Source organism: Crotalus tigris, unplaced genomic scaffold, assembly GCF_016545835.1.
Source record: "Crotalus tigris isolate CLP2741 ecotype Arizona unplaced genomic scaffold, ASM1654583v1 scf7180000017753.6788120, whole genome shotgun sequence".
Taxonomy (NCBI): Eukaryota; Metazoa; Chordata; class Lepidosauria; order Squamata; family Viperidae; genus Crotalus; species Crotalus tigris.
In genome coordinates, this window is record NW_024096615.1 from 3,641,516 (window position 1) to 3,664,283 (window position 22,768).

Consider the following 22,768-nt stretch of genomic DNA (forward strand, 5'->3'; position numbering starts at 1 on the left):
ACTGATTCTGATTCAGATATTTTTAAAACTGCATTTTCTTTACAGTTTGGCATAACATGAAAAATAGCATAAAAATTCAGTAAATAATATTGAGAATCTGTGGATGTAAACCCTGGGAAATGATCTCTTTTGTTTTTTGCACTTCTCCCCCTCCCACCTCAATGATACTCATTGCATTAAGACAGACTTATAAGAAATTTCCTAAAGCCCCTCTTTCTCTTTAAAATAAGTTCTCTCCTTTACCTTCCCCACACAAACCTGCTCTGATGCACAGGAAGTTGTTTTTTTGGGGGGGGGATGTTGTAAATTAGTAAGTTATATGCATTTCACTTTTTATGATAGCTCTGCCCATTAAACAGTTTTGCTATAGTGTATCATGTTAAGTTTTGGAAGTAAATGCTATGGATGAATATAAATGTGTAGTTGAGGAATATACATTAAAGTAATAAGATAATAAATTGCTTTGTGCAGGTAGTCCTCAACTTACAACAGTTCATTTAGTGACTGTTCAAAGTTACAACAGCACCAAAAAAAGTGACTTATGATCGTTTTTCAGTTTTGACCGTTGCAGCGTCCCCATGGTCCCTTAATCAAAATTCACATGCTTGGTAACTGGTTCATATATAATAATAATAATAATAATAATAATAATAATAATAATAATAATAATAATCCCCCAGTGAGGCACTACCTTGACGTGGTTGTGGGGCTTGTGTACTCTGAGGAAGATGAGAGCTATGCCAGAGGTTCAACCATACTGGACAGGTCTCATCAGAGGAGTCAGACAAAGAGTGTCTCTCCCATAAAAAAATATGGTGAGACGTAAATTTCAGAATGCCATACCGGCTCGGATGTCGCCCGGGTTAACAAGGTCCGCGCTAGATATTGGAGTTCCTGGATATCTGGTGAAAAATGGGTTACAGGACTCAGGACTGTTGGCTGAGCAACCAGGGCCAGCAGCTGCAGAACTCCTGGAAGAAAAGGTGTTTACCCGTCGCAGATACACAGTGATGGAAAACAAAGAAATAATGATCTGTTACTACAGATCAAGTCCAACAAGAAGAGGATATCTAAAACGAATGAACCAGTTCTGGAAAGAACAACATCCAGAATCAGAAATAACAGAACAGAGACTAGCAGATCAACGCCGATTTATAACACGAAATAAAATATTCACAGAAACAGAATTGGAAGAACTGCAAAGGTTTACCCAGGGCAAAGAAATCAAAGCCTTACCAGAAGTAATTCAGAATGTAGAGGCAAACCAGGGGGAGTTGGCAGTGAATGAATCTAGCAGAGATATACAACTGTTCTCATTTGGAAATCAGGCACCTCTACCTCAGGAAGAACAAAACCCTCTAACTAAAGAAATAAAAGAATTGAAATAAAGAATAACTGAGCATCTAGAACAGCACAAAAACAACAGAATAAGGCTGCCTGCATTGAAGCTTGTTCCAAAGAAACAGCTAGCACAAGCATTAAAAGATGCAAATACTGCAATATCAAGTATAAGCACAAATTCACTGCAAGAAACAAATCAACTAATGTACAGCACAGCTGCAGTTATAACTGAATACCTGGGATGCAAAATCAACAAAGAAGAAAAACAAACAAACAGTGCACCACAAAAATGGAAAGTTAGACTAGAAAATAAGATCAGCACGTTAAGATCACATGCAAGCAAGCTAGAACAGATGAAAGAAAAGAAGCTGAAGAACAAGAAGACCAAAGAATATCTAATCAAGAAATACCACTTAGAAACAAGGAAGATCAGGGAAGCACTGGAAATAATAAAGCAACAAATAACAGCTATAGCCAGGAAAATCAGTAGATATGAAGGTCGAATTGCAAACTATAGGCAGAACCTCCAATTTCAATCCAATCAGAAACGTTTCTACCAATCCATCAATGGAGAAACTGCAAGGAATCAGTCAGTACCTGACAAGGAAGAAACAGTGCAATTCTGGAAGCAGATATGGATAACCCAAAGAAATACAACAAGGATGCAGCTTGGTTAAAAGAGGTGGATGCAAATAAAACAGAAGTTGAAATGAAAGAACTAGCAATAACAACAAAAATGGTAGAAAAAAGAGCAAAGAAAATCAACAATTGGTCAGCACCAGGTGAAGATGAACTGCATGGGTTTTGGTTGAAACATCTAACTGTTATACACCCACTCATTGCCAAACAGTTCAACAATATACTACAAGGAGGAGAAATTGAAAAGTGGCTAACAACTGGGAAAACCTACCTAATAATGAAAAATCCAGCAAAAGGGGCAACACCAGGTAACTACAGGACAATTACCTGCTTACCAACAACTTTCAAATTACTAACTGGTGTAGTAGCTGATGCAGTGCAAAAGCATCTAGTTGAAAACAATCTCTTTCCACCTGAGCAGAAAGGAAACCGCCCCAACAGCAGAGGAACAAAAGATCAACTCCTAATAGACAAAATGATCTTGGAAAACTGCAAGAGAAGGAAGACCAACCTGAATGTGGCATGGATTGACTACAAAAAGGCATTTGACTCTCTGCCACATGATTGGATAAACAAGTGCCTAGAAATAACAGGAGTCAGTAGAAACATCAAAAAATTTGTGCAAAGATCGATGGCACAATGGAAGACACAGTTGGAGATCAATGGTGAGAGGCTGGGAGAGGTTAATATCAAGAGAGGAATATTTCAAGGAGATTCATTATCACCATTACTATTTGTTATTGCACTGTTTCCTCTGTCAACAATACTGAATAACTCAGGACATGGCTATCAAACATCAAAAACATCTGCCAGACTATCCCACCTCCTTTATATGGATGATCTGAAGCTGTGTGGAAAAACATCATCTGAAATAGAATCGCTGCTCAACACTGTCCGTATATATAGCCAAGATATTGTAATGAAGTTTGGCTTGGACAAATGTGCCACACTTACTATCAAACAAGGAAAAATAGTGAAAACTGAAGGAATCAAGATGCCCCACGAAAATAACATTAAGAATCTGGATGAGGAAGAGTACTACAAATACTTGGGTATCCTTCAAGCTGACAACATCAAGCACACTGAACTCAAGAAAAAGATTAGAAGTGAATACATCAAGAGAGTGAAGAAGATCTTAAAGTCCAAACTCAATGGAGGAAATACCATAAAGGCAATCAACACCTGGGCAATCCCAGTCATTAGGTACACAGCTGGAATAGTGGACTGGACTCAAGCAGAACTAAAAGCAATGGACAGGCAGACCAGAAAAAATAATGACAATGAATCATGCCCTTCATCCACGCAGTGACATCGATAGACTTTATCTACCAAGGCAAATAGGTGGGTGTGGAATGCTACAAGTACATCAGATGGTTGAAGAAGAAAAAATGGCTTTGGAAGAATATCTGAAGAACAATGATGAAGATGCCCTGAAATTAGTATATCAGGAAGGCTTATTAACTACTGGAGAGACCAAACTGGCCTACAAGAAAGACCAAATGAAGAACAGAATAGAGGCATGGGAAGACAAAGCACAACATGGCCAATACATTAAAAAAATAGCTGGGAAAGCAGATATTAACAAGACCTGGCAATGGCTAAGAGCAGGAAAATTGAAGAAAGAGACCGAGGGACTAATTCTGGGTGCACAAGACCAAGCCTTAAGGACAAATGCATATAAAGTCAAAATTGAGAAGAGAGCAACAGACAGTAACTGCTGCCTATGCAAAGAAGCTGAAGAAACAGTGGACCACCTGGTAAGCTGTTGCAAGAAGATTGCACATACTGATTACAAGCAGCGGCATGACAAAGTAGCAACAATGGTGCATTGGAAGATCTGCAAAAAATATCATTTGCTGTAAGCAAAAACTGGTGGGATCATAAAATAGAGAAAGTCATAGAAAATGATAAAATTAAACTGCTCTGGGACTTCAGAATTCAAACAGACAAGCACCTGCAACATAATACCCCAGACTTAACAATTGTCGATAAGAAAGACAAAAAAAGTCTGGATAGTGGACGTGGCAGTGCCTGGAGACAGCAGAATAGACGAGAAAGAACTGGAGAAGAGAACAAAATACAAAGACCTACAAATAGAAATAGAAAGACTGTGGCAAAGGCAAGCAAGGGTAGTACCAATAGTCATAGGCTCCTTGGGTGCAATCCCAAAACAACTGCAGCACCACTTGAACACCATTGGCATTGACAAATTCGCTATTAGTCAATTGCAAAAGGCAGCCTTATTAGGAACTGCTTCCATCCTGCGACGATATCTATAATACCATCAAACATCTGCCTATCCCAGGTCCTGGGTAAGGACTCGATAGGTAGACAAAATGCCAAATCCAGTCTGAACATCTGGCTGACTGTGCGATGATCGATAATAATATAAAGTTGGAAGAGACCTTGGAGGTTATCGAGTCCAACCCCCTGCTCAGGTAGGAACCCTACACCATTTCAAACAAATGACTGTCCAGTCTCTTCTTAAAAACTTCCAGTGTTGGAGCATTCACCGCTTCTGGAGGCAGGTTGTTCCATTGGTTAATTGTTCTAACTGACAGTTGCACTGTCCCAGGGTCATGTGATCAGCTTTTGCAAACCCCTGATAAGCAAAGTCAATGTGGAAGCCAGATTCACTTAACATCCGTATTACTAACTTAATAACTGCAATGATTCACTTAATAAATGTGGCAAGAAAGGTTGTAAAATGGGGCAAAACTCACTTAATAAATGTCTCACTTAGCAACTTAAATTTTGGGCTCAATTGTTATAAATCGAGGACTACCTGTATTTGTTATCCTTTAAAGGGATTGGTTCATATTTATTTGGTAGGAGAATATGTGTGATGGATGATTGAACTTTTTAAAAGAATCTTGCAAAATAATTCAAGACATAGTAATCAAATACTGCATTATAACTAGTACTATGATAAAACTTGTAAAAATAAAGTACAAATGATATATGCATTACAACCTTGGGGATGGTGTATAATCTTGGATTATAAAAAAAGTGCTTAATAGCAACTTCATTTGCATTTGTTAGGAATCAGAAATGACCAATTCCATAACACCTTCTACCTATGTACGTTCCCTTGGCTATGGAATGATGAAACAGCTGGCAGATTTCATTGATCCACAAGAAGGATGGAAGAAATTAGCTGCTGATATAACTGATTCATCTGGTGCAAAACAATACAATCAAATGCAAATAAGGTAAGGTATAAAAACCAAAGGGGAAGCATTGTTACAGAGTTATTTATTTTTTAAATAAATTTATATAACCACTTAACCCCTTGATTCTAGCTAGAGTTAGTTTGCAACTTGCTCAATAATTTGGTCATTGAAAATGAAGGCAATAAAATTAGTGTATGCTCAAGCATGCTACTTTCCAATGAGTGATTGGTAGTTGGAGTGAGGGACCAAAAAAAAAAAAAATGTTAGAACAGCTGTTGTTGGGACATTGCTAAGGTGAGGGAATAAAAGTCAGTCTTTGAGATGGACCCTGTCTGAGTTTTTCCCGACTTGAACTAGAGATGTGCTAAGAAGCTGTATGTGGTGAGAAGCTGTATATATTGGATCATGTTGATATTGTATTGCCTGTAGTTTTTCATTGAAAGATTGACTGTCCAAAATAAGACTTAGGTGTCTACAGTTTGGGATTGTCTAACAAGGATGGCAACTTTATTTTTAAGAATGGCACCTTGATGCTGAGCCTTTCTTGTAATATCTGATTTTTTGCTATATTTGTTTTATATATCACTCAGTTTGTGAAAGCAATTTTGGAAATTAACTTTCTCTTCAGTTCAATTCAATTTATTTTGTTTTATAACATTTATTTCTGTGCCAGGTATAGTCCTTTTTCTCGTTGCTGCTGGGCTCAACTGTTATATAAATTATTTAAGTCAGTAGGTTCATGTATTCTAGTACTTTATAGCTGGCAGAATATTGAATAGCTGTTCAGGCTTGGACTAAAGACCTTATAGCAAAAGTGCAACTAAAATGGTTATAATATGTCACACTTCTATTGATAAATAATAGTTAATTCTTTTATCTAACTAACATATGTATATATCTTAAAGGCGATTTGAAGCATTAAAACAAGTAGGAAAAAGTCCAACCTGTGAATTACTTTATGATTGGGGAACATTAAATTGTACTGTTAGTGATTTGGTGGACCTCCTCATCAGAAATCAGTTCTTGGCACCAGCAAGTCTTTTGATTCCAGGTAATTTTGATCTATACTTTATCTTTGCAATGTATTTTAAAGAAAAGTTTTAAAAATGTTTTCCTTTCAAACTGTTATCTTGATATATTTATATACAATATATATATAATATGAAGATATATAGTCTTTGATGAAGCCTGGTTTAATTTCTTGCATTTAATAGCAATCTGTAAAATTAAATTCATAATGTTAATAGTTAAGAAATTCATACAAGAATTTTGCTTTCTTGAAAATATTGATTTCATATAATTAAACTATAACGGGACATGTTTTGTTCTGGCTTATTGCTAATATGAAACCATTAGTAAACCATAATTAAACTGTAGTGACCAAACATTATTAGCAAACTTTGCCTGAAAGGTCTGTAGAGAGTAGAGCTGAAACACCATCCGCTTATAAAATAACATGATTTGACAGTGGAAGAGATAGTTCAGATAAAACAAACCCTAATTAGCCTTCTTTGTGTGAAGCACAGGTTCTCACAGAATTTATCAATTTTATATATCTGTAGTCAAATTCTTGGCTAGCATAGTTGACCAGCTACCACAAAGTGAGGTTACTTTATACTAAGATTTTTTGCTGAATTGAAATTTTTGATTATTTTTGTTTGAAATAATTTTAGAGGATACAATTAAAATTTACATTGAAAAAAAACTTTTGTTTATTGTGTTTACTGATAGAAGTTATGCTGCTGAAGTAATAAATGATTTTTAAATAAAGTCGATAGTATTTTCAGGACTTTAATTTTTACATCTGGATTTGAAGAAACATAGTTAGAACTAAATATCAATAGTTAGTAAAAGAAAATAGCTTTTAAGTATGTGAAAGGGCTAATATTTTTCTGTTTTATACTATATATTAAAAATCCCTTTTATTCAGTGGGGTAGAAATGATGACAAAATTTTCAAATTTACAATTGAAGAATCTGTCAAATTATATGAGACACATATTATGAAAAAATGTGGTTGTAAACTGTGGTGAAGGCCATCATTCACAATTTAACCAGCCCAAGTTTTCATACCATTCTAGCTGATTCACATTATAGCTTTGTATTAGCCCCATAATATGCTTAAAAGACTGATTACTCAAGCATAATTCATTCCTTACACCTTTTTTAAAGTGATCTAGGATGAATGCATTTCCTATCTGACATCTATATGATTTTATTTAATGGCAGATTCTGTAAGCATGACAAAAAACATGACCCTGTGTCTATCCTTACCGGAAACTGTACTCCTACATAAAAAAGGACCTCTTGTAGAAGGCAAGAAAATATCTGAATTGCCATCCTTGGATCCAAATGAAGGCCACCTAACATCAAATAGTTGTGATCCGAGTTCAGAGAACATCAGCAGTCACCTTAATGATACAGGTAGATAATTATCCTTTCCAAACTTTATGTCATCTTTTACTCCACCCTTGCTAGTCCATTCCAGTGTAGAGGTTGGTTTCAGATGATGACAATCTGGTAGAGATATACAAACTTACAGCTGTTGACAAAATGAAACAAGGCTGTTTCTTTCTAGGAGGATTCTGGGTATTATGCCTTGACACTGTAATACTGTCAATCAGCAGTCAGGGCACCTGGCTATAAAGATAGATCTGCTCAGTTGCCTGTGGTCTGAAAATGCTTTTGGCCAGAAGGCTGGCTAGATACAAAAATCTGGTGTGAAGAATCCAATGTCCACATAGGAATTGAGGAAAGGCAAAACTCTTATTTCTGTACAGAAGCAAAAGAGGATGCCTTTGGGGTTTACATTCAAGGAACTCCCCAAAAATCAGTCAGTTATTTTTATACAATTTGCTACAGGAAACAAAAGTAAGAGAATTATTCATTGGTTACAAAGTTAAATGACAGTCATACATGCACACAAAGCAAAACCATTCCACAATACTTCATTAATTATTTAATTCTATATCATCATACAAGTTGAATACCTCCATGTGTTTTTTTATTATGCTGTGATAAATTGAGAGAAGATTCATTCTCTGAGCTTGTGGGTTGGTTTCCAAACGTTTTGTTACCAGGCTAGGTAACATCTTCAGCGGAGTTTAGGGGATGTCAGTGTTCTGTTTATAAGGGCTTTGTGATGAATGTGATCCATCACAAGACCCTCACTTGACACACCCACACCTGAGTCATTACAAGACCCAACACAAGAACCTCACTTGACACACTCACACCTGACCTATTGACCACACCAAAGCCCTTATAAACAGAACACTGACACTGACATTCCCTAAACTTCATTGAAAATATTACCTAGCCTAGTAACGAAACATTCAGAAACCAACCTATATGCTCAGAGAACAAACCTTCACCCTCATCCTATACCCGAGCTATAGATATTTGCCACTATGATAAATTACTTATCTCCAGGCTCCTAACCACTGTTAAGCTAAATACCAGGTACCCTTTTTTTATTCCAGTAACAAATTTGCTTGCAAGTGTCAAAGGTACAACTTGGTAGACCATATAGGAGATATTTGTGGACTGTTTGTGGGCAAACCCCCCCCCCCAGGTCTTGCTGTCAGATGTTATGAAATGTTACTTCTAACAGGTAAAAGCACAAATGAAGTAATGGCTCTGGCTAAAGTTAATTTATAAAAGCCTCTAATTATTTATTAGTAACCTAATAAACCACCAGATCTTTAAGCTGGAAAGATGTCATATCTAAGAACCAAGGAAATTTCCATTCATCCTACAATGCCAGCCTTGGTTGCTTGCAAAATGTCAAGAAATCTGTTGTTAACAGATACCAGCCTTGAAAGTCTACATCAGTATATTAAACTAATTGTGTTTGGCCAACCTCATTCAGGTATTTGGTTCCAACCACTGTCTAAAAACTTTAATTTGATCCACTTTGTTGTACATTGATCACTGCTTGGATTATAATAATGCACTATATCAGGGGTGTCAAACTCGCAATGTCACGTGACGTGTAGCGACATATTGCGACTTTTTCTCCATTGCTGGCAATGGGATGGGCGCGGTTTTGGCATGACACATGCGGCCCGTGGGCCGGCAGTTTGACACCCCTGCACTATATGATGGGCTTTCTTTGGAGATGAAGTCACTATAATAGTTATTGGAAAGCCTCTGAGCCCTGTTAATAATGTTGTTTATTACTTTTAGATTGCTATATAGCATAGCACTAGGACAACATGTGATTTACAATATAAATAAATTAATGTAGAGTTTGAATTATAAGATTTCCATGCTTAAAATGGTTTGACTTGTTCTCTTTGCCCTTTCCCCCTTCTGCCCAGGATTGAAAAGCTTCTTATTTTATGAACTGAAAAGTATTACAAATAACTTTGCTGACCAAACTCTGTCAGCTGGTGGCAACAAGATTGGTGAAGGAGGCTTTGGAGTGGTTTACAAAGGATGCATCAATGGCCAAACAGTGGCGGTGAAAAAACTTACAGCTGTAGGTTGTCTGTTTTTTGCTAATAATAATGTTGATTTATGCTATATTGCCTATTTAATTTAAAGAATTATGTCATACAATCATGCAGTAATAACAGTTCTATGCTGCCTTTCACACTGCATTATAATATCTAATCGAAAAATCAGAGCAGGAGCAAAATTTTAAGAATTCAAACAGGAAAATTGTTTCAAATAATTAAGCTTCAGAAATTTTTGACTTAACTAAGAGAATTTAATAATTCTGTGTAGAAAACATTACTTATGGCAAAATCCTTCAGTTTACTGTTCTACAAACATTTTGGGCTTAACAAAATTCAAGTATTTACTGGTTCTGAGAGCATAATTGATTTGTTTTGTTGAGATATAACAATGGATGTTTAAATCAGCCACAATGAACAGAACTCATATACAGTGACGGGAAAAAGTATTTGATCCCCTCCTGATTTTGTACATTTGCCACTGACAAAGAAATGATCAGTCTATAATTTTAATGGTAGGTTTATTTTAACAGTGAGAGACAGAATAACAACAAAAAAATCCAGAGAAACGCATTTCAAAAAAATTATGTTGATTTGCATTTTAATGAGTGAAATAAGTATTTGACCCCTTCATAAAAGATGACTTAGTATTTGGTGGCAAAACCCTTGTTGGCAATCACAGATGTCAGACGTTTCTTGTAGTTGGCCACCAGGTTTGCACACATCTCAGGAGGGATTTTGTCCCACTCCTCTTTGTAGATCCTCTCCAAGTCATTAAGGTTTTGAGGCTGACATTTGGCAGCTCGAACTTTCAGCTCCCTCCACAGATTTTCTATGGGATTAAGGTCTGGAGACTGGCTAAGCCACTCCAGGTCCTTAATTTGCTTCTTTTTTAAAAATATATTTTATTAATTTTTTGCAATAACAATCTTTAATGTTTTGTGAACAGTGTGTTGTCTGGGTTCATATATTTAAAACAATCAATAATAATTAATTTCTACAATTAATATGTTGGTAATATATTTCTTGATCCTCTCTTCTTCCTGTAATATTTTTCTTTTGTCTAAATTAAACAAATAAAATTATTAATATTTTTAGTATATACAAAATTGAATATAAACATTTTTAGTATTTATGCATATAATAATAACATCAACATATAACATGTTTTTAATCAGCTTGTATTTCCATTGTATGTATAAAAGTCATTAAGTCAATATATGTCCTGTTTTCAAGATTCTTACTGAAGTTTAGTTACCCCTCATTATTTAGACCACTCTTATCAGTCATAATTTTCTCAAAATTTATTACCTTTAAATATCTAAACTTTTCATTTAAGTAGACTCTCTCAATGTTTTAATATTTCATATATTCTAAAAGTGTTTTACTGCTTATATATCTTATTCCTCTTACTATAGGGTCCCTTTACAAGTTTTATCTATCTGTAGTTGTTTAGTGAGAAATTTGGCTAGGTTTTGTAGAGGTGAGCCAATGGAGCTGACTATGGGTCTGAGTGGGGTTCCTTCTTTGTGTATCTTGGGGAGACCATAGAGTTTGGGGCATCTGGATGATTTCTCTCTGGGAATGATTCTTTGCTGGATCTCTTCGCTAATGGGGGAGGCTTCTATTTTGGATCTGGTTTTTTTCCAGGTAGGTGGTGGATCTGTGTTTAGGGGTTTGTATGTGGAGTCTTGGAGTAGATTGGTTAATTTGGTTTGGTAGTCAGATGTGTTCATAACCACCGTGGTGTTGCCCTTGTCTGCTGGTAGGATTATTATGCTGGTGTCTTCTTTCAGGTTACGTAGTGCTGTCTGTTCCTCTTTGGGTAAGTTGCTTTTGGGTGGCTTGCTGGTGCAGAGGATGTTGGTGATTTTGAGTCTGATTCTGTTCGCGTCGTCGGGGTTGATTTTGGTCAGGCTGGTTTCAATTCCACATATAATGGTTTCAGTGGGGATGTGTTTGGGAGCGACTGCAAAGTTGAATCCTTTGGAAAGGACACTTCACCTCAAACTCAGCAACAAGATCCACCCCGCACTTAGGGACAAATCCAAATGACTCGCCGTCTGGAGAGCCAAAACACAGACCACCCTCAAGACAGACACACACACCAACAAACTCAGAAGACTACAAGAACACCAGAAACAAACCCCTCCTCCCTTACAGCCACACATGAAACAGTGCATAACATCTCAGATAGGATCCTCACCAAAGCTGAAACCAATGTCCTTTCCACGCAAAAAGCAAACCCAAAGCCACACCGATGATGAGGTACGACCACAAACCAGAAACCAGACCACAGCTGCATCATTAGCCACTTTAAACCCCTCCAATCCATACATGAAGCAAACTGACACCCACCATGAAAATGAGGCACGACCACGAACGCGAAGCCAGGCAAGGCAGCCCACCATCTTAAACCCTCCTGCAATTCAGACTAACCTGAGCACAACAAAGCCCCCACCCAAACAGAACACTCCTCCATCCAATCAGAGCACAGCCAATCCCCCAGCCAATCAGAGCACAGCCAAGCCCCTAACCAATCAGAACACACCTCCACCCAATCAGAACACAGCCAAGCTCCCACCCAATCAGTTCATACCCCCACTGGCAGTTAAAAGGAAGAAACAGCTAAGACCACACATTGCTCCTCGAAGCACAAAGCTGAAAACACCAGCCTGAAGATGACGAATGGGACTTCGTTGAAACGTCGCCAAGACACTTCCAATTTTACGCGGGAGAAAACCCGAATAACCAAAGACCTACATACAAACACCCGCAAAAACCTCAGAAAACATACACACACACACACACACACACACACATACATACATACATATACATACATACATACATACATACATACATACATACATAATTCAAACGCTTAGTCATGTAATATTCCATCTGATAAGTTGAATCGTGTCTCTTGACTCCAACTTTAATCTTCTTCTTTTGTCAGGTCACTTTCCAAATCAGTAAGTTTAGCTTGCCAGGTATTTTTGAAAGTGTTAATTGGGGACAAAAAAGACAAATCAAGTAGGGTATCAGGTTTTTATCTCCCACATTTTGATGATTCTTCTGACAATTCTTTAATCCATTTTATTTGTTCTTCTTTTTTATCCTCAAATTTGTTTTGAAGTCCTGGAGGATAAAGCATCTTTTTTGTCTTCTTTATTATAGTAAAGTTTTGCAGATTTTTTTTGTATTAAATTGTAGTTTTCTTCATTTATAGCTTTTCTATTTACCGTATTTTCCGGTGTATAAGACGACTTTCTAAACCCTGAAAATCTTCTCAAAAGTCAGGGGTTGTCTTATATGCAGGAATATACGGGTAGCTGTTCTCTGAATTTAAAACCAATCTGCCCCCTAGTGACCAGCCCTATTTTTTTTTACAGAAATAAGCACTAACAGGACAAAGCTTTCTAGCAGCAAAGCAGCTCCTATTGTGCTCATCTATAAACAGAAATTCAATATTGTACTGTATTTTCTGGTGTATAAGATGACTTTCTAAACCCTGAAAATCTTCTCAATAGTTGGGGGTCATCTTATACGCCCAGTCGCCTTATACGCTGGAATATATGGTAAGTGACTTTCATTTAATTTATATTCTGTTGTCTGATTGTTTGTTCATTCTTTGTTGTCGTATTTTGAGTGTCATTTAGTTGTAGGTTTAATTTAGAGATATGTTCGTTTATATTGTCAAACTTATTTCTAATCTCATCTTGATTTGAAACAATTATCGTTTGAATCTGTCGCAGCATTATGCATATTTTTTCCTGGAATGTATTTGTATTGTCTTGAGTCATTGTTCCTGCAGATCTTTGAAGCTCCAAACTGGAGTCTTCAAAAAAAGGTGTTAGGTATGGTTTTCTATTACTTTTAGATAGGTATATAATATCCATTTTATTTCTCCCTCTAAGTAGTTTCCCATTGGTGTCATAAGCTTTTTAATTAGTTTTATCAAGCCAGTCCATCTTAAAATCCAAACAGCCAAATCTCACGTAGTTCTTATCTTTATATAATGGTTTTATAATCCAGTACATTTCCAATTTTTAAGGCACCACTGAAAACAGTATTTTGTGGCAGTTCTTCTTTTCAGGGTTCTTGTAATTATCAGCCAGTCAAGATTCAGTTCAAAGTATTTGACCATCTAAAAGTTTTTCAGTAATTTCTCCTTTAGAGGATTAGCCAAAAGCCAAAATTTTTCTTTCTTTGCAAAAGAGTTCTTAGGTTAAGATTTAAGAATGCAGTTCAGTGTGTTTATAATCCCAGAAGTTCAGCAGTTTCTAAACATATGTAGTTTCACTCAATAGTAGATAACTCAATGCTTTGTTCCCAGTTGTTTTTTGCTGTTTCTAGGCATCTTGCCAAATTCTGGGTCAGTGCTACTATAGTTTTCTCTAATCCTCCACTAGATGTCACTGTTCATTTTTCAACTTTTTAGAATGAAGAGTTATTTTTGTATGTATGTATGTATGTAATATCTGTTGGGTGAGGCACCCGGTCTACCATATATAAATCAGTCTGTTCTGCGTTTCACTCCAATCTAGGAGCATGTTTTGCAGGCAGACCTCACATACTGTGAACACTATAAATTCAAAATTTTGTGGCTGACAAAGAGTTAGTGGGAGACTAGTATAGCTATTTCAGGCTCATTTGCCCTCATCAGCTGTTCTGATGTGGGGAACCTGTGGTTCAAAAGGGTAATACAGCTGCCTAACATGCAAGCTGCCCAGGTTCGAATCCCTGAAGGGTGTGAATAGCTGATGAGGGCAAATGAACCTGAAATAGCTATATTTTAATTAACAATTAACATTAACAATTTTAACAATTTTCTTAACTTTCAAATTTATCCAATCTGTGGTATTTTACATTTTTATTCCCCATAAGGGTTTAATTCACCACTTCCGTCTATAGAAGGGTGAGACAATCCCCCCCCCCCGCTTCTCACTTTGGGAGGCTTTTTGCTTCTTGGGGAAGTTTTTCAGGAAATCAAATATAAAAAGGAGAGAGAAGATCAAATTCCTCACCAATTTTCAACATGCTGTTCACTATTGTGCTGGTTAGTGCCTTTGGACTTTGGTTGCATGTAGCTTGGGCTGACTAGCAAAATGTGACTAGCCTTTCTCCTGTCGGATTAGAAGACTTCCCTCGAACCGAACCAAATGACCGCTGTCGTTCCAGAGTTATCGGGGCACTCTTCTTTCATTACTGCCTCTCCGGGGTGACTTAGACTCATTTAGGATCCCCTGGCAGGGCAAAACTAGCCGCGGGTTGTGGAGATCCGCAATCCCGTGACCAGGCGCTACGGCACAAGACCGGAAATCTCCTTAATGTGCTTCTTCTTGAGCCACTCCTGTATTGCCTTAGTCGTGTGTTTTGGGTCATTGCCATGGGTGGGTAATGTAATGCCGGGGATAAGGGAAGGAGGTTCTCACCTAAGGTTTGACAGTACATGGCCCGGTCTATCGTCCCTTTGATGAAGTAAAGTTGTCTTGTCCACTTAGCAGAAAAACACCCCTAAAGCATAATGTATCCACCTCCATGTTTGATGGTGGGGTTGGTGTTCTTGGGGTCACAGGCAGCATTCCTCCTCTTCCTAACACGGTGAGTTGAGTTGATGCCAAAAAGTGTGATTTTGGTCTCATCTGACCACAACACTTTCTGACCACAACACTCATCTGACCACAACACTTTCTCAACACAGTTCTCCTCTGAGTCATTCAGATGTTCATTGGCAAACTTCAGATGGGCCTGTACATGTGCTTTCTTGAGCAGGGGGACCTTGCAGGTGCTGCAGGATTTCAGTCCTTCACGGCGTAGTGCATTACCAATTGTTTTCTTGGTGACTATGGTCCCAGCCGCCTTGAGATCATTGACAAGATCCTTCCATGTAGTTCTGGGCTGATTCCTCACTGTTCTCATGATCATTGAAATTCTATAAGGTGAGATCTTGCATGGAGCCAGACTGAGGGAAATTGACAGTTATTTTGTGTTTCTTCCATTTGCAAATAATCGCACCAACTGTTGTCACCTTCTCACCAAGCTGCTTGGCAATAGTCTTACAGCCCATTCTAGCCTTGTGTAGATCTACAATCTTGCCCCTGACATCCTTGGATGTCTCTTTGGTCTTGGCCATGGTGAAGAGTTTGGAATCTGATTGATTGATTGCTTCTATGGACAAGTGTCTTTTATACAGTTAACAAACTGAGATTAGGAGTACTCCCTTTAAGAGAGTGCTCCTAATCTCAGCTTGTTACCTGTATAAAAGACACCTGGGAGTCAGAAATCTTGCTGATTGCTATTTCACTCATTAAAATGCAAATCAATTTATAACTTTTTTGAAATGCAGTTTTTTGGATTTTTTTTGTTGTTATTCTGTCTCTTACTGTTAAAATAAATCTACCGTTAAAATTATAGACTGATCATTTCTTTATCAGTGAGCAAAGAAATCAGCAGGGGATCATATAATTTTTCCTTCACTGTAACATGCTTGATCATAAAGCATTTTTAGAAGTCATCCTTTATTAGCTTTTTATTTAAACCAGATATCATGGATAATAGCCCATGTTTCTTGCCAGTACAGGATATGAACCCAGATAATTGCAGTTTATTCACTTCCTCTTAGGTCAGCGGTTCTCAACCTGTGGGTCGCGACCCCATTTGGGGTCAAACGACCATTTTACAGGGGTCGCCAAAGAACGCGATCCGCCTTTTTTTCCTCAGCTGGAGACACCGCGCATGCGCGCCACGCATGGGGGGCGCGCATGCGCGGCACGTCCTTATGACTGGGGTCGCCGGTATAAAAAGGTTGAGAACCACTGTCTTTAGGTAATGAAATCAAGGCATAGGGCTCTGCAAAAATAAGTATATATCTTTTCTATCAACCACATGTACATTTATTTTATTGTAGTTGGCTGATGTAAGTATCAAAGACCTGAAAAAGCAATTTGAGCAAGAAATAAAGATTATGGCAAGGTAAGTAGTATGCGTTGTTAAAATATTGTTGCAATATGTACTGTATCTGGAATAAATTGCTAAGTTTTTTTTAAATTTCATGTTAGAATTAAAGTTGAAATCTTAGTAGAAAATATATAGAAATATTAGATATTTCTTCTAATTGCATATTATGAAATTTAAGAAGGTGCAGCAGAAACTAGGGGAATGTTAATCACTGATAATATTACTGCATATATTGGTGGTGGCTATTGCTCCAGGTTCGTGCACTGGATGATGTTACTGATACAGAGGAAAAGGTGAAGGAGCAACATTGATCCTTCATTAATTGCTACTGGAAAAGATGGAGATTATTGAAATTATGTCAAAAAGACAAAAGCTAATAAAGCAGAAACAGTGGGAAGAACAAAGAATCTTGCGTAAGCAAAAATGTAAAGAAAAACACTTGAAGAGAGAAATGGAATGCCAATCTCAGCTGGAATCAAACAGTGAAGGAAGTGTTAGGAAACATATGCATAGGGATATTGTTCCTAGTGTACTTCGCTTATAATAGACTGAAGTTTTGACAATTTAGTGGGGTTAAAGGATGTCAAGAAACTTCATAAGCAAATTCAGAAGTGTTATGCAGAAAATCGTAAAGCACTTCATCCTGTTCAGTTTTACTTGATCAGTCATGGAAGCCAGCTGAAGGACAACATGAATGAAACAGACAAGGGATGGATAAATTGGAAGGATATTAATATTAAATCAGCTCATTATAGTGATTTGGTGAAAAAGGAAGATCTTGTTTACCTTACCTCAGATTCTCCAGATGTCTTGAGTGAATTAAATGAATCAAAAACCTATGTTATTGGAGGCTTGGTTGATCACAGTCAACACAAGGGAATTGCACACAAAAGAGCAAAAGAACAAGATATAAGCCATGCACAGCTCCCCCTAGGAAACTTTGTGAAATTTTAGTAGTTTAGGAAACATGTTGATATAGTAATCAAAGTAGTTCAGTTGTAATTCTAAAAGCCTTTTTTAATTTTCATTTACTTTAATATCACTAGTACAACTATACACATAGAATGGCCATCTCTTTTGGGAAAGGGACTAGCATTGTGCAGGGCCGTAGCTTTTAGAATTTTTAGTTTTTTAAAAAACACAAGCTAGCTGAAGGGAACTTTAGTTTCAATTCTAACATGAGAGGAAATTTCTCTAGAAATAAACATGATTTATGCTCATGACATCTTCAGAAATCATCTATTTTGCTGATCTGAACTGTTCATTTTGCTGATCTGAACTGTTCATTTAAAAACATATTTCCCAATTATTTTTATGTACATATTCTTGAAGCTTAAGAAACTTTCTTTGATTAATTACTGTGACCTATTCTAAATTTATGAACTAAGAAGTAGGTTCCACTAATTGGAATGAAATTTACTGTTTTAAACTTTTGAAGTTACTTGGAATGTTTCAGGTCATGTATTGAAATAAATATTTATTTTTGATTTTATATCCTTGAGATTCCAATTTTAGCATTTTTTTAAAAAAAATACTGTATTATTTTAGTTAGTTAGACCAGTGATTGCCCTGACTCAGGCCAGATAGGACAGATAACAGTATTATGTCTAATTTGATGTTCAGTAGTCAAAACATTGATTATCTGATTTTTGGAAAGGAATATTTCTATCCATAGAAATTAACACAGAATATTTTGTGTAGAAAATATTAAGCTATGAAATTTACTGTCTTTAGGACCGCTGTAGTGCTTCTAGCTTGTGAACAGTTTTGGGGGGGGGGAGAGGGGAGAGTTGGGATTCACAGGTGCTCCTTATCAATGTGAGAGCCGAAGCCACTAAGGAGATGTTATGGTGAAGACTGAAGTTTCTTCTCATAACAGTTGCTGGAAGATTAATTGGACAATGTGACCTGAACTGTCAGAGAGGGGAGGGACAGTTTTACTCTTTTTTTTTTAAAAAAAAAAATATTTTATTAATTTTTTACAATAACAATCTTTAGTGCTTCATGAACAGTATGTTGTCTGGGTTCATATATTTAAAATGATAATTAATTTCTACAATTAATCAATATGTTGGTAATATATTTCTTGATCCTCTCTTCTTTTTTTTATTGAAAAGTTTTATTCAAGTTTTTAACAATATCCCCCCCTAGAATAACCCCCTCCCTCCCTCTCCCCCTCACTTCCCAGAGCAGGTTACAGGGTTACAAATAAACAAGCAAATTCTAAATAAAGTTATTCAACTATACAAATAACAAAATCAATAATGTGCTTTAACTCAAATACAAAACAAATTTAAGCAAATTTAAAAAAACAAAAATAACAATATAAGTAATTCCAAATTAAAAACTAAAAATTATTCATAATCTAAATAATCCATTAAATCCCATATTTACTCTACATGTAATTTATCAATCTTCTCCATGCCGAGGTGTATATTTCTTTTAAACAACCATTCATCCATAATAAACACAAGATTTTCCCTTCAATATAACTCCATCAACAAACTTACATTCAATAAACTTGGCTCTTTGCTTTTTTCCCCCCCACCCTTAAGTAAATTTATTAATACCCTCCTACTTAAAAGTTTTAGCAAACCATTCATCTTAATCACTAAAATTCTCATCAACAGAGATCATTAGAATTTAAATTCTTTTACACCTTTACCCATAATATCTCATAATTATTTTTATACACTTTAAATTAAAAAAATTATAATATATACTCCCAAATATTTAAACTTTTCCACTAAATCAACACCTTCTATTATTCTTTTTCTTTACATCTACATACTACACAAGTCATTCACTATTCCTTTAAAACATACTAAATCAAACTACCAGCTAAACTAACATTTATTGTTCTTTGTCTTTACATCTACATATTACACAAATCATTCACTATTCCTTTAAAACAGTGGTTCTCAACCTTTCTAATGCCGCGACCCCATAATACAGTTCCCCATGTTGTGGTGACCCCCAACCACTTATACATCACCGGGTGCCAGGGGCGTGGCCAAAGAAAAGGGGGAAAAAATGGCGGACAGCCTTGTTTGGCGACCCCTGTGAAATGGTCGTTCGACCCAAAATGGGGTCCCGACCCACAGATTGAGAACCACTGCTTTAAAACATCTTCTATCTCAAAAAACTACTACAAAAGTTCTTCATTTCCTTTTCTTTGTTCCAACATCCGCCTTCTGCTGTTCTTTTTCTTTATGTCTATAGGCAGCACGAGTCATTCTCGGTTTCTTTAAAAAAATCTTCTGTCACAAGACACTGTTGCAGAGGTTCAGCCTGTATGTCTCCTACATCATCCGGCTGCTCTTCCAACTTTTCTTCTATTATCTTAGGTCATGAAAATGATGGAGAGCCCGCTTTCAAAACAAAAGTGTAAAAATCTTTCGCCTTTGAAATTGTATTAAGTCTATAATATATCCCCGTATAATTCACCACTATTCCAGCCAGTATCTCCCATCTGAACCGGACCTGTCATTTTTTGAGCTCGTCAGCCAAAAAAGCAAAATCCTTTCTTTTTCTAAGAATTTTTTTTAATATAATTTTTTATTGAATAACAGAAAAAGAAAAAAAAATAAAAACATTTGAACATGGTAAATCAGATTTGACAAACATCTCAGTTCATATTCACAATTAATTATTAATAAAAACTCTATACAATAACATCAGTCTAATCTCAATCTTAACTTATCTCATTACAATGACCTCCATATTTTTTGCCCCACCATCTATAAAATTTGTTCCAAATTTGGTAAAAATCCATTTCATCCTGATTTTTAAGTCTTTTAGTTACCTATCTAATTCTGTGCAGTGCATAATTTTATGAATTAAGATTTCCTCACTAGGTATAGCCATAGCTTTCCAATTTTGAGCGAATACAATTCTTGCCGCTGTAACCACATGAATGAATAAATATATATCCTCTTTACTAACATTTTTTTCAAGAATTCCTAACAACAGTGTCTCAGGCTTATACTGAATGTTTTGCATACTCATTTCTGCTACCCATTCCCAAACCATACGCCAATATCTCTGTGCTTCTTTACATGACCACCAAACATGAAAAAAGTGCCCCTTTCTTTTTTGCATTTCCAACACAAAGATGAGTATCCTTTGTACATTTTGGTTAATCTTGCTGGAGGGAGATGCCATCTGTAAATCATCTTATACAAATTTTCTTTATATGAGGACGCCAATGTAATTTTATTATTTCGCATCCATACCTGCTGCCATTGATCCAAATTAATGTTGTGTACTAGATCTATCGCCCACGTCACCATTGTTTCTTTAACCTGTTCTTCAAATAGCCTGTACTCCAATAGGTGTTTGTAAATATTCTTTATTTGTTTTTTTTTTCGGACTAAGCAGAATTTTATCTAGCCCCATATCTTGTCTATAAATACCCCATTCATGTTTGTCTTTCAAATATCTTGCTTGGATCTGGAGGTAAGACCACCACTCTATCTCTATTCCTTGTCTTAACTCTTGTTTAGATTTTAAAAGACCCTCTTCTGTCAAAATGTCTTTATACCTGATAACCTTATCTTTCCTGAGCAAATTGGGGTATATAACTGCCTCCAATGTCGATAACCAAGTTGGGATCTTTGTATAATGAGATTTAACAGTATTCCAACTTTTAATTAACCCTTGCCAGACCTTGTGTTTTAAATAATATTGGTAGTTTCTACTTTGCCCCTTCCACATATGAGCATGCCATCCCTGCTGAAGATCATAACCCTCTAACTGAATACATCTTTGATTCTGTAAGGTTATCCAATCACTAATCCAAGACAGGGCTGTGGCTAAGTAATATAATTTCCAATCAGAAAAGCCTAAACCACCCCTTTCCTTGGCATCTTGTAAAGCCTTTAATTTAATTCTAGCCTTCTTACCAGACCATACAAATTCTGAAGTTAGTTTATTTAACTCCTTGAAAAATTTCTTATCCAAGTAAATCGGAATATTCTGAAACAAAAATATCAATTTCGGTAGGATATTCATTTTTACAGCAGTGATTCTCCCAAGTAATGAGAGGTGTAAATTTTTCCAACGTTCTAGATCAACTTTAATTTTTTGTATTAATTTAACATAATTATCTTCTTTAATTGATGAACAACGTGCAGAAATGACTATCCCTAAGTATTTAAATTTAGAAACTACTTGTATCCTAATTTAACCTCGAGGGATCCTTTTTGTATATCGGTCATATTTTTAGTGATAATCTTTGTTTTATTTTTATTTATTTTTAAACCTGCATAATCTCCGTAAACTTCTAAAATTTCAAATAATTTCTGCCCAGAGTGTTCTGGGTCTTCCAAAATAAAAGCTAGGTCATCTGCATAAGCCTGAAGTTTATATATTTCTTTCTTAATCTTAAATCCTCTAATCTGTCCTTCTTACCTTACCGCTCTAGCAAGAATTTCTAGAGTATAAATAAACAACAATGGCGAGAGAGGGCATCCCTGTCTAGTGCCTTTCTGTATGTTAAGTCTATCAGTGGCTACCCTGTTTATTATGATCTGCGCATATTGTTTTGAATATATTGCAGTTATAACATTTAAAAAATTTCCTCCGGCTTCCATTAATTTTAATTGTTGTATCATAAATTGCCAATTAACATTGAAAGCCTTCTGCCCATCAAGAAACAGAAGTTCCACTTGCCGATCGTTATGTGATTCATAAAATTCAAGGATATCTAAGATTATTCTCATATTATGTTTAATCTGTCTGTTTGGTAAGAAGCCGTTTTGATCCGGTTGTATAAAATCTATTAAAGATTCTTTAAATCTCTCCGCCATTATTGAAGCAAAAATTTTATAATCCAAATTCAATAAAGATATGGGTCTATAATTTTGTATCCATATTTTTTCCGCATCTGCTTTTGGAATCAGTGTTATATTTGCCTCTAACCATGACTTAGGTATTTTAGCTTTGGTAAGTACTGCATTAAAGACCTCTAATAGATATTGGTTAAAAACACTTTGTAAGTCTTTATATAATTCAGCAGGTATTCCATCTGGGCCTGTCACCTTATTAATTTTTTGTCTATTTATAGCCCTAATTAATTTAGACATGCTTATTTCCTCATTTAACATAGATTTTATTTCCTCCGGTATCTTTGGCAACTCTGCCTTTGGTAAATATTCAATTATCTGTTCCATGCTTCTTCCCTCATTACTCT

The 22,768-nt window shown here is 36.1% G+C and overlaps 2 protein-coding genes across 5 annotated transcripts in view; both read left to right on the forward strand.

Annotated features, from left to right (window-relative positions):
• Nucleotides 1-22,768, forward strand: part of IRAK4 (interleukin 1 receptor associated kinase 4) — a 99,353-nt gene that overhangs the window by 17,313 nt on the left and 59,272 nt on the right. For 3 of the 4 annotated variants that reach the window (XM_039340707.1, XM_039340705.1, XM_039340704.1), the window contains exons 2-6: nucleotides 5,023-5,192; nucleotides 6,059-6,204; nucleotides 7,382-7,576; nucleotides 9,475-9,635; nucleotides 16,526-16,590. In XM_039340707.1, the coding sequence (XP_039196641.1) occupies nucleotides 5,032-5,192; nucleotides 6,059-6,204; nucleotides 7,382-7,576; nucleotides 9,475-9,635; nucleotides 16,526-16,590 (728 nt within the window). In that variant the 5' untranslated portion in view covers nucleotides 5,023-5,031. The remainder of the gene's footprint in view (nucleotides 1-5,022; nucleotides 5,193-6,058; nucleotides 6,205-7,381; nucleotides 7,577-9,474; nucleotides 9,636-16,525; nucleotides 16,591-22,768) is intronic. The other variant, XM_039340706.1, reaches the window with a different exon arrangement.
• Nucleotides 16,608-18,416, forward strand: LOC120306809 (tRNA methyltransferase 10 homolog A-like). Its single transcript, XM_039340716.1, is given in 2 exon segments — nucleotides 16,608-17,111; nucleotides 17,114-18,416. Coding segments are annotated over 2 exon segments (615 nt in total). The 5' UTR covers nucleotides 16,608-16,912; the 3' UTR covers nucleotides 17,530-18,416.